We start from the raw sequence: 16,015 nt of genomic DNA, 5'->3' as shown, positions 1-16,015 counted from the left end.
AGTTAAATCTGCCTTGAGGTCCTGCATTGGTCCTCTGTGCTTTCGGACCCTTCGACATCCTGGAACAGGCCCTGTGACACTGGATTACCTTCTTCATGGAGGAGTTCTTGTTCCTCCTCTTCTTGTGGCTCTGGTGTCTCTGGGGGTTTCAGCCCTCCTGCCTGCCTCCCCAAGTCTTTCTCCTCCTGTGCGATTCCATCAAAAGCTTTACCTTATTCAGAATTCCTGGAGGGAGGCATCAAAGTCATTCTTCTATTGAAGGATTGCGGCCATTTTAGCCTCTATCCATCTTCTTTTGCACTTATATTTGAGAGTGCGTTCTTTGGTACCGAGTGTATTTACTGCTCTTTTCTGTAGCATCGAAGTTTTGGCTGCTGTTGGCTGTATTGCCATCTTCTTGCTTTTCTCTCAACTTCGATCGTCTTTTGACGTCAGTGTCTTTGAGACCCTGCCATCTGCAGTACTCTTTGTTTGGGACCCGAATGGATCCTTTTGCCTTAAATTGTCTTCAGTCTTCAAAACATTTGGCACAGAGGCAGTCTTTTGTGATCTAGAATCCAACACTTTCAGCTTGACTTCTCCCAACTTTTTCAGGGTTACCCGAGTGCACTTCTCCTTCGATGTCCTGCATTGCGCTCAATGTCGATGATCTCTCTCGCGGCATCCGAGCACTCTTCTTCAGCCTCTTTGGCAGCATTATCCTCCTCCCTGCTTGATAGTCCGACGTCTGTTTCCTTCTGCTCCAGCATGGTGTAGTGTGCTTGCCTTTGCTTTTCTCAGGTACTCAGCATCTTCTTTGCAGGCCTCACAAGTTGGAGTTGTGATCTTTCTGCAGTCAAAGATTGCACACCTGGTGGTTGGTCCTCTGCAAACTTGTGGTGGCACTCTGGGCAAAAATGGAAAGATGTATTCTCTATCTCACGCGAGCAGCAGTACCACTGTCCATGCATTCTTCCTACTCAGTCTTTTGTTCGACGCACGTTCCACTTTCTTCATTTGTTTTGTGGAAGTTGGTGGAACTCTTCGGAAAGGATTCTCTTCCTTCTACTATCATGATGACCTTCTCGGATTTTCGAAATTTCACGATGATTTCTCTTTTTTTCTCTCTTTTCCTTCGATAATTGGAGAGCTTCAGCGATACTTCCAGACCAAATAGCGGGGGAAAAAAATCTTAAGATTGCGACCACGAAAGGAGACTTCTGGGGAGTGCATCTGACATCAGGACAGGCTGGACTAAGCACCAAATGGTGTGGTACCTCGATGCCCCACAACCAAACAAAAAAAACAAAAAAAAAAAAGGAGGAAAAAGAAAAAAGAAGGGAGAGACTACTGTAAAAGGGGAGTGTTCCAGACTCTATGACTATATGGCATAGTAATGTAAAGCTTGTGAATCCAGAAAAGATTCACACTGCTAAATCCTCCCAGGTAAAACCCTAGAGAGGACCAGGCATGCTCACTACCTGTTCCTAGCTCTACTAAATGTGACAAGTGTTTTTGGGAGGTCTGCTTTTAGTTCCCAGTCCAGCCCAGGTTCTAAAGTAAGGGTGGGCAGAGGGCCACAGTGCGGAATTCCACAGAGTTACCTAAAAACTCAGTGTACCTCCACTGTGCTCTAACTTGCATACAGGCAGCAGACCTGGAGGGTGCCTGACCCCCAGATTGCCACCTGCTTGGCTTACCTGGTGTGTTCTCTGCAGTGCCCGGGCTGTCCTCCTCCTGGCTGTCTCCTCTCCTTATTGGTGCCAAACCCCTAGATGTACACATCTGGGGAGGACTGAGCATGCGGGCACATGCGTGCGTGCATCTGCAGTCCTCCCAAAATGTACAGCATAGGGGTTTTGCACCGACGGGGAGAGGAGACAGCCAGGACTCAGGAGGAGGACAGCCCGGGTACGGCAGAGAACATACCAGGTAAGCCGCCATGGCCTCCTAGGGGTGGGTGACAGGGGCAAACGCCGCCATGCCACGGAATTGGAATTTTTGCTAAACTCTCCTTTCCCAGTAGAGCGCGGAGTTGGTTAAACTCCGCAAACTCAGCTGGCGGAGCAGAGTTTGACACCCATCCTTATTCTAAAGGTGAAAAATGTGGCCAGTATAATAATCTGTTGTTCTGAGAAGTGCTGAACTGTTTCATTTGTAAATCTTACCTCTATTAAATAGGCAGAGGTTCTCAGACTGCTTCTTAAGCTGTGCTAGTCTGCTCATTCACAACGTGTTCTTGCATGGATTGTGCTTCATAGTCAGCAAGTCAGCTGAGGGTGCCCCACGGTTTTTAGCATTGCACCAGGAGAGCCCAGAGATGTTCTGGTAAGGGGTGATCTCAGAGTGTACCAGCAATCATACTTTATTGTGGATACAGCTCCCTCAGACTACATTGGAAAATACTTATTGCACCTGGATATGAAAGAATTGCTCATATTTTGGAGGGACAGTGTGTTATCAATATAGAATCCTTCCACGAATAGACTCTTGTAATATCTGATGTAGTTCTGATGAAAGGACGAAATGCTTTGACTGGGCTTAGAATTCACAATATATTGTTTGAAAGAATAAAGATTTACTTCACACATATCTGGCTTTGGTGGCCTTAATGGTCTAAATAAATAACTGATGTATACAATGACTAAATTTGGACCAGGCATTTTTGATATTTTGCATTTATTTAGATTTTGTATGCTCCCCTGTGGTATGTTTTTTGTGGTTATTTCAAAGAGGGGCTTTAGGCAGTAGGGCCCTAAGGGTGAATGTATACCATTTATCTACTTTGGTGTAATAGTCACTTGTGCGGCATTTGGAGCCATTACTGCTTCTCTGGTGTTGGTATGACATTTGACATATGCAGTTGGGATTTTTAGTCCACAGCACTTGGTAGCCTTGGATTTGTGAACCCAAACCTGCAATGGAAAAATAATCTGCAAGACCTGCAAAGTAAAGTGCTACAGGCTAATAATTCAGGGCTGGCAGGTGGGGGGTGGGGTGGGGGGGTCACAAGGAAGGAAAGCAAGTAATGTCCCAAAATGGGTAGTCACAACTAGAATGCTTGAACAAAGTTAGCGATTTCCTTTCTCATACCTGAACACAAAGTCATGGGCATCTATGGCTTTGCCCTGTCGCGACCCATTCAGGATGCCCCCGTTCCCGACTACAGCACAACGCACGCACCCGGCCTGTGGTTTAGCGTCAAACATCCAGCTGTTGGCAGAATGGTTCAGAAGCTTCAGGGTGGAGGAGACAACTGAAAATAAATGGGGAGAAAGCGTTATGTTGCAGCAATTTGTTGCAAAAACATGGCAGGGCCATATGCATGATGAGCAGAAAGTGCACACTCAAACATTCCGTTCAGCATTTCATTATGATTTGAAACACTCAAGTAGCCAATAAGAGGGCAGATGTTAACAAGTGAAACTTGTAAAGTGACCACCTGTGTGCTTTTCAAAATATCCTGGGAAAATAAGTATTTAGGGGTGGCAGCAATCATGGCGGGCAGTACCCGATGGGCTGCTCCAACAGACCAGAGTACGGACGTTTTTTTTAGCCATTGTGGGTCGGTTTTATTGCCAGGTGGGACAGTTTTTACTGTGGATTTCCCTCATCTTACCACTTTTTTTTTTTCTATATGCTTTGCTGGTGTGGGGCACTTATTTTAGTGCCTGGGCATATTTTAAGTCCCAGTCCGAGCCTGGCACCAGTTTACATTTTCAATTGGAATGATACTTGAATGGGTTATGTGCCTGCTGCATACATCTATTTAAAACTCGAATTTTTGCAAAGACATTCACCTTTTTCTGGAGGCAAGTGGAGAGTGGCCGGCTACCCTCCACTAGGTTAAAGAGGCACAATGCTGCCCCCACATAGCCCAAGGCAGAAGGTAAGATTAACTGAGATCCCTTAATGTGAGATAAGCAGTGGGATCCCCTTGTTTTCCACCAACTGGTGTAAACATTATATGTAAATGTGAATGTATGTAAATGTAAATGTATAGGTATTTATATAGCGCCGATCACCACTACGGGTATCTCAGCGCTGTACTCATACCGCTGAAGGAACCCTTCCTGGCTTTCCATGTGAGGTGTCCACTCCTGGGCACCCCCATGGTGAGGCCAGGCATCCCAGCGCTGTTGGGGCCGTTGTGGAGATTAAGCAAGCTATTGCCCAGAGTTGCAGCGTGGGACCCATGATTAGAATAGGCACTGAGGCGAGAATATCCGGTCCACGGAATTTATAGCCCGAGACCCTGCCGTGACGGGAATAGAACCCTGGTCCCGGACCAGTGCTCTGCATCGAGGTCTGCCGCTCTAACCATTGAGCCAACTTTTCCACTTAGTTTGGTCTTGTACACTCTTTGACTGGGGCTTCACTGGGTGCTTTTTAACCCTCTAGCAGTATCCAATTTGTTTCTGTGAAGGCAGTGTAGGACTCGGACCGAAAAGAGGCCTGGGCACCAAAATAAAAAAGTGACAACCATTTACGAATTGGGCAGTAGAAAAAAAAAAAAAAGGCCACATTTCTGAGTCAAGCAACTTTGAACTTTTTAAGACATGGTGCTTAGAATGTACTGTTGAGGGTGGGTTACCAAGGGCAGTTGTGCTTGCTGCAGGCAATATTTGTGGTAATGTTAGATAAACAGAGTTGGGAAATTCACTATATTCCACCTCAATCAAAAAGAAAAACTTTGACACATCCCTGCTCTTCTACCCACAATGGGGACCACTTGCAGAATGTAAGGAGGGGCCACTGAATCTCCCATAGCACATAGATATTTACTGATCTTGGTCTGAGTGGGGGCTCCCTTGAAGGGTTAAGTGGGCTCCTGAAGGGGTCGGAATCCCTGCGGAGCAGCGGCTTGTGTTATGCCCCTGTGTCTGGCCACCTCCCTTTTTGCCAGAAGCAGCACCAGGGTTATACATTTCTTGCTTGGTTTGGCATTCATTTTATATATCTCAGTAGTGCAAATTTCAGGTCTAGGAGTACTTTCCTGCACACCATTTTATAAAGGGTAACTTTTTGCCAATAGTGATGTATTCTAGGACACAATCAAACTAAGTGTGAGAAATCAACTGCGTCTTGACCACAGCATTGCCAGTTACCACCGTCTCTATGGCCGCATTCAACATGCTCTTGGGGATGTGGTATTAGCTGTGTAGATGGCACAAGTGTATTCTCCAAAATCTGCTATTCGATATCAGTATCCTAGTTGGCGTGGCGTTCAAAAAAACCAATGGATTTAGTCCAGATCTGTGACTGGGGGTGAATGTTTGATTAATTCAGCATTCTGTACATCATGTTCTTTTTGTATTTGTCGCCAAGGGTATGCCCAGACGTGGGTCTGTGCTCGCTACGCCACCAGATTCAACTTAGCCTGACTTTTGAGGGGTGTTACTCCAAAACAGGTCTCAGGATGCTTGTTTCTGGTTCAGGGAAACCCCGGCCTGGCAGTTCGGGCTGGATTGCTCCCGTTGGGAACAGGGTCAAGACAGATTTGCATATGGCTGGGTCTGAACTGGAATGGCGTGGTGTGCAAAAGAACAATGGATTTAACCCAGATCTGCAACTGGGGGGAAATGTTTGATGAAATCAGCATTTAGTCCATCATCTGTTCATTTTGCAAGTATCCTAATTTTTTAGCAGCAGAAGTCACATTCCTTTTCAGACAGTCAGATTTGCATTTCAGAATTCCATTTGTCTCTGGATTTAGGGGACTGAATCTGAGCTACTTCTTGCATGGAGCTGTATAATATGGTAAACAACCGCCTTGGTGTCTTGGCAGCAAAAAACTGGTTTCAGTGGCTGAAAACTGGAGGGCTTTCGAGGAAAGGAGGACATCAGCATTCTGCTGGCTACATAGAGTTTGTATTATAGAAAAATATGGAGTTTGATCTTTAGATCGAAGCCTACCAGACAGCAGAGCGGTCTAGCTGTAAAGACATACTGAGGACATGCTCTCTGACTAGCTCCTTGTATTCTTCCAAGAGTACTCGCTCTCTGGGAACTCGTAATTTTCTTTTTCATGAGGCACTCGACAAACGTTTATGTGTTTTCAGTTGTCTCCCTTGTATATCACAGCAGTAAACGTTATCATGGCGGTTCACATGCCTTAATTCTTTGAAAAAGTTTCTTGAACCCTGTTCACCCAAAGTCTTGCAACTGGGAGCTAATATCATGGTTTCCCATGTCACTGGAACTTGAATAAAGCCATTACTTCTGGGTGCTTACCTCAACTTGGGAAAAAGGCTGTTGTCAAGCCCCTTCGTAAAAAGCCTAATCTGGACCCTGACAATCTAAAAAACTATTAGTCTATTTCTTTGCTGCCTGTACCTACTAAAATTCTAGAGAAACACCTGAATGCCCAGCAGATGACCTACTTGAAACAACATCAACTGCTGCATGGCTCTCAGTTTGGATTCAGGAGTAACCATGGCATGGACACTGCATTAATATTAGCAGTCAACAATATCCGTTTCATGGTGGATGCAGTGCAGGCTGCGGCTTTGATCCTTTTGGACTTATCTGCAGCCTTTGACACCATTCCTGCTCTCTCCCCGCCCTGCTTATTGACTGGCTGTAGGAACTGAGGGTCGCAGACTTAGTGCTGAAGCTCTTGGCATCTTTTCCGAATGAAAGGTCTCAGAGAGTTATGGGGAATCAGTTCTGTTCGGAGACTTAACTCTGCCATGTGGGGTTCCTCAGGGCTCCTCCCAAGTCCTACATTATTCAACTTGTATGTCTCCCCATAGGCAGAATTTAGAAGGTCTTTTGGGCTCCAAGCTTTATCCTATACAGATGACACACACATTTTTGTGTCTATCACTAAGGACACAGAGGCAATTGCTACCAATTTCAAAAACTGTATCCAGGTTGTGGCCACATGGATGAAAAAGCAAAGATTTAATGGAGACAAGATGGAGGTCCTCATCTTTAGCAGACAACCATCCATATGAACCTATGTGGTGGCCAGATAGGCTGGGGGCTTGTCCCACTCCAACCGACTTCGCTAAAAACCTTGGAGTATTGGTCAACAAAAATGTATCTTTTGACAGGCAGGTCAACCAGACAGGTTTGACCCGTTTTTGGGTTACTAACACTGTCCTCCCGGGAAAGGGTGTGTAAACAAGTGGCCTTGGCACTTATTATATATCCAGGCTGGATTAGTGCAATGCTCTTTACCTGCATATCAAAGATACTATACTAGCTAAACTGCAGCTGGTCCAGAATGCGGCAGCTAGACTGATTCTTGATGTTCCTCAATTGCAATAAAGTCTCGGCAGGGATTCGGAAGCGTCACTGGCTGCCTGTGAACAAACAAATCATTTTTAAGGCTCTTCGTGTCATTCACAAGGCTTTCCAAAACATCAGACCTGGAGGACTTAAAAACACATTCCAACGATATCCCCTTCCCCCAGACAGTTGCAATCCTGAAGAAGAAATCCTTCAACTGTTCCTAAGTATCGAAAATCAAGATGGGGAGGCACAGTCTTTTCGGTGGTGGCATCCAAGCTTTGGAATTCTTTTCCTTTCCATTTCTAGTCTTCAAGCCCAGATTCCATTTCTTAAGGCCTTAAAAATTTGGATTTTCAATATCTAACTGCTGTGTTCGGGGCTTTATATCTTCTTCCCGCTCTCCTTCTTCCTAAAACTAATCGCTATCAGCGCCTTGACGCCTTTGGGCAATTGTTTGCGCTCTATACGTTTATTTCATTTCTTGCCTCCCATCTTTCTGCTTTACTGATTCTGCTTATCTAGGACACTATCCACATACTCAATCTCACATGCCTGTGAGGAGCAATGTTCCGTCACCCAGCCTGTTTATTTTGGTCAGTGCTCTTTACTAATAGCATTAACTTAACAATATTCTTCCTCAGCTTCAAGCCCATGCCATATGTGCTGGAAGTAGGAGTTTGAGGGTGCTGAAGAACACCCAAACAACCAAGCTGGAGTTCAGAAGTGAATGAGCAACAAAAAGGCCTATAAGCTGCGTTTTTGTCCTGCCACATTTTCTGTGCATTCAAAGACAGTGGTTGAATGTTAAGTTTTGTCTTCCGAGGGAGATTGGAGTTTACTTTTCTCTCTCTGGCTGGAAAGTGAGATGATTTATGTGACAACCTAGCTGGGTTCTTGGGGGGGAAAAGGGGAAGAGATGCTGTTGGATGTAAAACAAATTCTAGCACACAACAACATTTAAATGGCAGTAAATCAAGTGTACAAATGTTTCAGAATATGTCAGAATGGAAATAGCACAAATGAAGCAGTTAAAAAAAAAAAGTTCTGAAGTGTGGTAGGGGCAAATTTTAATACAATCAAAACAACACAATACATTAGGTGATGCCAATTTCCACACACGTTTGTGCACTGTATAATTTTATCAGTTAAAATGTATGTCTATGCAAATGTTGTGATAATTTTAGTTGAAAATGTGTTGTCTGAAATGGCAGTGCGCTACTACACCATGCATACTCCACTAAATGACATTCTACTCCACAACTCCACTCTAATGCCATTCTATGACACTCTACACCACTCCCCTCTAGGACACTATTCCACTCCATCCCACGCCACAACTCAACACCATGACACTGCACAACACACTACTCCACTCTATTCCACTTTACAACACTACACTACTCTACGCTACCTTGTACCACTCCATGACACTCCACTCTACTCTATGGCACTACCTCATTCTACGCCACTCCACAACACTCTACTCTACTCTACGAAACTTTAATCTATTCCACTCCACACCCCTCTACTCTGACATTCTACACCACTCCACTCTAGGACACTTCACTCTAGGACACACTATTCCAATCTGCATTACTCCCCTCTACAACACTTTCTCCACTCCACTTTATGACAATCTATGCTACCCCATTCTACGCAACTCCACAAACTCTACACCACTCTACACCACTTCATGCCTCTCCACAGCACTCTAAGCCACTTCACAACACTCAACTCCACAACACTCTATGCTGCTTCACTCTACATCACTCCACTCTGCACTTCTCCACTATACGACACTCCACTCTGCCACTCCGGTCTATACCACTCCTCTCTCTGCTACTGTACTCCACTCTACTCTACTCTGACACTCCACTTCAAGACACTCTACTCAACTATATACTACCACACTCTACACCACTTTACTCTACACTACTGCACTCTATGTCACTCCACTGTACTCTATGCCACTCTACAACTCTCTATGACACTCTACGACACTCAACAACATTTTACACCACTCTATGCCACTCTAGGACACGCCACTCTATGACACTACTTCAAACCACTCCATTTTACAGCACTCTGTGCCACTCTACTCCACCCCACTCTATGCAACTCTACTTGATGACACTCCATTTCATGACACTCTACTCCTCTCTATGCCACTCCACTATACGCCACTTTACTCCACTATAAGACACTGCACTCTATGCCACGCCACAACTCTACCCCACTAATGCCACTACACCACACTCCACTCCAATCTATAACACTCCACTCTATGACACTCTACTCCACTACATTCTATGCCATTGCACAACATTCTACTCCACTCTATGATACCCCACTGTACAACACTCCACGACACTTTAAGAGACTCCACACTCTGACAATCCACTCCACTCTCCTCTAAGCTACCAACATTTAGCCATGCTGAACAGCAGCCACAGTAGTGTATAACATAGCTAAAATACATTGGTAAAGCCAACAGATCTTAAATAGGCAAGACTTATTGGCTTTGCCAATGCTTGTGAAAAGTGGAATGAGCTTGCATTTGTTATATAGTGTGCCCAAAGTGGCGAGTTTGAATTAGGATACTTGTGTTGCTGCTTTTCCCTCTGTGCTTTGTTAGCCCGGTGTCCCACCAAGGAGATGCCTGGCGAGTAGAGTAAATCCAGCGCTGGCTTTTAATTTTTCCCAAGCCTCGAGAGTGCAATTGTACAAGTAAATGTCCGTGAGCTGATGGAGCTGCTCCTGCATATTTGCAATGCCAGTGGGAAGAAGCCTCCCAGGGTTCCCTCAACAGCCAGATGGGGCATGTATGTCTGCGGATGGAACCAAAGGAGGCTAAAGTGTGCCCATGCGCAGAAATAGTATAGTTCAAAGTCTGAGGCCATGAAACCACTCTATTAGTGTGAAGTGTCAATGTTTCCCACTTGAGTTGGTATTATTTGACTGTCCATACCAATTTATTAAGGAGGGACTTCAGATTCTGAATGATTTGCCTAGTTAGCGGAATGGGGGTATTGACAGAGTAAATTGGGTAAAACTATCATTTTCATGAGTGCAAAGTGGCCTGCTGCTTATCTAGATCTAAACTTTAGTTTATTTGGTCACTGATGTTCCATAATTCTCAGTCCATATGGTAGTTTTAGGACTCACCCAGATCTCAAAGGATTTTACTGCGGCATTAGGTGGAAGGAGGAAATGTCTTTGTGCTGGAAGTCAGGGGCATTATCATTTAGGGCCAGATGTTCAACCAATTTTGCATGCGCAAACGGGCGCTTGCAAAAAAAGCATGGGGAATTTACAAACCCTATTTTGAGAGTCGCAATTTCTTGGGACACGCAAAATAGGGTTTTGCGACACGCTATTCGGAAGAGACGTTCCCTTCCCAATAGTGAGCGCAACCCTATGTAAGAATGTTTTGTGTCCGCAATTGCGGGCGCAAAACACTTGCAAATTACCACCCTCTTCAGGAGGGTGATAATGGGGTCCCAAAAGGAAAGACCCCTTCCCCTTTGCAAACGCAGGGGAAAATATTTTTTAAGGGCAGGCAGTGGTCCCAGGGACCACTGCCTGTCGTTAAAAAATGAAACCAAAACGTTTCATTTGTTTCTTTTTTAAATGCATCCCATTTTCCTTTAAGGAAAACGGGCTGCATTTTTTGTAAAAAACTGCTTTATTTTAAAGCAGTCCCAGACGAACAAGTTACTTACCTTCGGTAACGCTTTTTCTGGTGGATACAGTATCTGCCTGTGGATTCCTCACCTTGTGAATATCCCCTGCGCCAGCATTCCACGGAACTTTTCTTCCCCAGCATTCCACGTCGACGTGGGCGACGTCACAATACATCGGCTCCGCACGCGACTCCGTACGACGTCATCGGAGCCATAAGAAGCCCACGTCGGCGTGATGACGTCAGTTCCACCCATTTTTTCCGTGCCTTCGAGGCGAACAGGTGAACCAACGACAAACCCAAGTATACACAGTATATAGAAAAACCAATACATATACATAGCATACAAAACAAAGGAATGCTAATCAAACAAGCATTACCTACAAATGTACAAGAGAAAATATAAGCATTTCAAACAAGACCTATTTCATAGTATACAAAAGGTGGACAACGGGGAGGCGGGTGGGTCGGTGAGGAATCCACAGGCAGATACTGTATCCACCAGAAAAAGCGTTACCGAAGGTAAGTAACTTGTTCTTCTGATGGATACATCTGCCAGTGGATTCCTCACCTTGTGAATAGATTCCCACAGCAGTCCCCACTCCCGGAGGAGGGTGTCCACCTTTCTATACCAGAAAGTCTTGCAAGACAGAGCGCGCGAAGTGGCCCTCCCTCCTCATCTCAGAGTCCAAGCAATAATGCTTTGCGAAAGTATGGAGGGAGGCCCAAGTCGCGGCCTTACAAATATCTGCCACAGGAACACCCCGGGCCAGAGCAGATGTTGAAGACTTAGCTCTAGTAGAGTGAGCACGAATACCCTCAGGAGGAGTCTTACCAGCCAGGGCGTAGCAGATCTTGATGGTCAGTATAATCCATCTTGACAGCGTGCGCTTGTGCACCGCTTTACCTTTAGAACGACCAACGTAGCCAATAAAAAGCTGGTCATCAATACGAAAGTCCTTGGTCCTGTCCAAATAAAAACTCATAGCCCTCTTCGGGTCAAGGCGATGGAGTCTTTCTTCTTCTTTGGAAGGATGAGGGGGTGGATAGAAAACAGGGAGGGTAATAGACTGCCCCAAATGGAAAGGAGTAACAACTTTTGGCAGGAAAGCAGCCCTGGTCCTGAGAACCATCCTTTCAGCATGTAAGGTAAGAAAAGGAGGTTTGGAACTAAGAGCTTGAAGCTCACTTACCCTCCTTGCCGAGGTTATGGCGACAAGAAAAACCACCTTAAAGGACAACAGCCTCAAAGGACAATTATGAAGAGGCTCAAAAGGGGACCCCATTAAAAAGGTTAAGACAAGATTAAGGTCCCACTGAGGCATTACAAATGGAGTAGGAGGAAACATGTTTGTAAGGCCCTTGATGAACCTCAGAACAACCGGAGATTTAAATAACGAAGGCTGATCTGGAAGGCACAGAAATGCCGATAAGGCCGAAAGGTAGCCCTTGACCGTGGCCACAGCACAGCCCTGCTGAGCCAAGGAAAGAGCAAACTGAAGCACATCAGAAAGATGAGCCTTTAAAGGGTCAATGGACCTCTCCCCACACCACTTTACAAACTTAGACCACCTGTAAGAGTATATGGACTTGGTGGAGTGTCGCCTGGCCGATAAAATAACGTCCACCACATCAGGTGGGAGAGAGAAGGAACTCAGGTTGCCCCGTTCAATCTCCAGGCATGAAGGTGTAAGCTCTGGAGGTGGGGGTGTAGAACCTGCCCCTCCGACTGCGAGAGGAGGTCTGCCCTCAGAGGGAGACGGAGCGGAGGGCACGAGGAGAGGTGGAGAAGATCTGTATACCACACCCTTCTTGGCCAATCCGGGGCGACCAATATGACTTGGGCCCGGTCTTGGCGAATCTTCCTCAGAACCCGAGGAATCAAGGGTATGGGAGGAAACGCGTAAAGGAGTCTTGAGCTCCAACTCAACTGAAACGCGTCCCCCAACGCCCCCTGCATCGGATACTGGAGACTGCAGAATGACGGGCAGTGCGCGTTCTCTCGGGTGGCAAACAGGTCCACCCAAGGAGTCCCCCACGTCCGAAAGACGTGACGAACCACCTCCGGATGGAGCCTCCACTCGTGGTCGGCGGAGAACTGCCGACTGAGACTGTCCGCACGCACGTTCAGCACCCCGGCCAGATGATTTGCCATCAGACAAATCCGATGGTCCTGAGCCCAGGACCACAGACGCAGGGCCTCTCTGCAGAGACAAAGAGACCCTACTCCTCCCTGTTTGTTTATATACCACATCGCGGTCGTGTTGTCCGTCAGGACTTGAACTGACTGACCGCGAAGGGAAGGGAGAAAGGCCTTGAGTGCCAAACGAATCGCCCGCAACTCCAGAAGGTTGATATGAAACAACCTCTCCTCTGGAGACCAAAGACCCTTGATCTCCAGATCCCCCAGATGAGCACCCCACCCTAGGGTGGAGGCATCCGTTATCACTGTGGCCACCGATGGAGGTAGATGGAAAGGCTTTCCTTGGGACAGATTGCCCTCCACGCCCCACCAAGACAGATCCGCTGCAGCTTCTCCGGAGATCTTGATCGACTCCCCGAGATCCCCGTTGTGCTGATACCACTGCTTGCGGAGGCACCACTGGAGCGCCCTCATGTGCCAGCGTGCATGGTTGACCAACAGAATGCAGGAAGCGAACAGACCGAGCAGGCGAAGGACCTTCAGAACTGGAACAACCGCTCCACTGTGGAATAAAGGGACCATCTCCTGAATGTCGAGAATCCTTTGAGGAGGAGGGAATGCTCGACACACAGTAGTGTCCAGTACTGCCCCTATAAACAGGTTGCGTTGAGAGGGCACCAGGTGAGACTTGGGCACATTGATCGAAAAACCCAAGTCGAATAACAGCTGAGTTGTCACCTGCAGATGACGCTGCACCATCTCTGGGGACTCTGCCTTCAGAAGCCAGTCGTCCAGGTAGGGGAAAACCGGAATCCCCGACCTCCTGAGATGAGCAGCCACCACTGCCATCACCTTTGTGAAGACTCGAGGTGCAGTAGTAAGACCAAACGGGAGGACCGCAAACTGATAATGTTGCGACCCAACCGTAAAACGGAGATACTTCCTGTGCGACTTCAGGATTGGGACATGGAAGTACGCGTCCTGCAAGTCGAGCGACACCATCCAGTCTCCTTGCTGCAACGCTTGAAGAACCTGCGCAAGGGTCAGCATCTTGAACTTCTCCTGTTTCAGGTAAAAATTCAAGATTCTGAGGTCCAGAATCGGACGCAATCTGCCGTCCTTCTTGGGGATCAGGAAATACCGGGAGTAGCATCCCTGACCCCTTTCCTGCTCCGGAACCACCTCTATTGCGCCCTTCTGAAACAAGGCCAGAACTTCTTTCTGCAGGAGAAGCAGGTGGTCCTCCGAGCAATAACCTTGGCAAGGAGGGTAAGGGGGAGGAAACTCCCGAAAGGGAAGGGCGTACCCAGTCTCTACGAGGTTCAAAACCCAAAGGTCGGTTGTAACAGATTTCCAACCCCGTAGAAAGTAGGACACCCGACCCCCCACAGGTCTTACATGATCCGGGATGGGGGATCTAGGGCTGCTTCCCTGAAGCCTCATTTGGAGCAGAGGAGGAGGAGGAAGAAGAGGGGTTACGACCAGAACCTCTCCGACCCCTTTGCTTCCCTCTATAGGAGCGATAGAGGGGATTCTGCTGCTGTTGTTGCTGCTGTTGTTGTGGCTGTCGGAAGGAGCGAAAGGATGACCTTCCGAATCCCCTAACCTTACGGAAAGTTGAACCTCTCACAGGAACCTGCAGACCCAAGGACTTCGCCGTTAACCTACTGTCCTTAAAACGTTGAAGAGCAGAATCTGCCTTCTCCCCAAACAACTTTTGTCCATCAAAGGGCAGATCCACCAGCGTGGCCTGGACATCCGCAGAAAACCCTGAGGAACGGAGCCAAGCTTGTCTCCTTGCGGCAATGGACGACCCCATAATTCTCGCCACAGAGTCCGCCGTATCCAGCCCAGACTGGATCACCTGCCTGGCAGCTGCCTGAGTGTCCGCCACAACCTCCATGAAGGACGACTTATCCCCCTCAGGTAACTTAGGGGCCAGAGTCTTAATAGAGTCCATCAGGGCATGAACATAACGCCCCAGCAGGCACGTAGCATTTGATGACTTCAATGCCATACTTCCTGAGGAGAAAGACTTTTTGGCCGCCTGATCCACTTTCTTCGACTCCCTATCAGCAGGAGATTGGGGGAAAGCACCCGAGGCATGTTTAGAACATGAAGCCTGCACCACTAGGCTCTCCGGAGAAGGATGCGTGGATAAAAAATCCGGGTCTCCTGGCGCAACCCTGTATCTCCTTGCCACCTGCCTGCAAACTGCTGGAGCTGACAGAGGCTTCTTCCACACCTCCAATACTGGTTCCAAGAGAGCCTCATTGAAAGGTAGCAAAGGCTCAGAAGCCGACGTCGGGGAGTGCAACACCTCTGTGAGCAGATTGGACTTGTATTCCACAGAGGGCAGCTGCAGATCTAACAACTCCGCGGCCTTCTTGATCACAACATGGTAGGGCGCCAATTCCTGTGGTGGAGAAGACCTTGCAGAAGCATGCTCCCACTCCGGGGTGGTATCCAAACCACTTGCTACCTCTATACCTCCAAACTCGTCCGAAGAAGAGTCGACCTCACCTTCTTCCACCTCAGCACGAAATCTTTCCTCCTCCAAAACCCTTTGGGCTTCACGCCTCGATCGATTCCGGGGAGCCGACGTCGTCGACGTCGTACGCGGCGTCGGTGGAGCCAAAGGCATCGGCGTCGGAGGCGCTACAGGTGGAGTCGGCGGCGCCGGATGCGGCGTCGATGGAGTCGGCCTCGGCGTCAAAGAAGGCTCCGAAGATTGACCATCCATCCGAGGTCGAGCCGGATTCCCAACCGGCGCCGGAAACTGCCAAGAAGGCGCCATCGGCATAAAAGGCATAAAAGGAGCCTGAGCATATTGCTGCGGCACTCCCAGAGAAAACGCCATCGGACCCACGGGACCTGCTGGTGCTCCGGATGGGAAGGATGCTCTCTGAAAAATGCCATACATGGCATTCAGAAATCCCGAAGGATCCGTACCTGGAGCCGGGAATTGGGGA

At 47.5% G+C, this 16,015-nt stretch overlaps 1 protein-coding gene across 1 annotated transcript in view; it reads right to left on the bottom strand.

Annotated features, from left to right (window-relative positions):
- Positions 1-16,015, bottom strand: part of ST6GALNAC2 (ST6 N-acetylgalactosaminide alpha-2,6-sialyltransferase 2) — a 237,284-nt gene that overhangs the window by 33,107 nt on the left and 188,162 nt on the right. The window contains exon 5 of the mRNA XM_085616909.1: positions 3,073-3,235. Coding sequence (XP_085473035.1) covers positions 3,073-3,235 — 163 coding nt within the window. The remainder of the gene's footprint in view (positions 1-3,072; positions 3,236-16,015) is intronic.

Source organism: Triturus cristatus, chromosome 7 (assembly GCF_964204655.1).
Source record: "Triturus cristatus chromosome 7, aTriCri1.1, whole genome shotgun sequence".
Taxonomy (NCBI): Eukaryota; Metazoa; Chordata; class Amphibia; order Caudata; family Salamandridae; genus Triturus; species Triturus cristatus.
The sequence above is the reverse complement of the archived record's forward strand: the minus strand, read 5'-3'. Positions and strand labels throughout refer to the sequence as shown.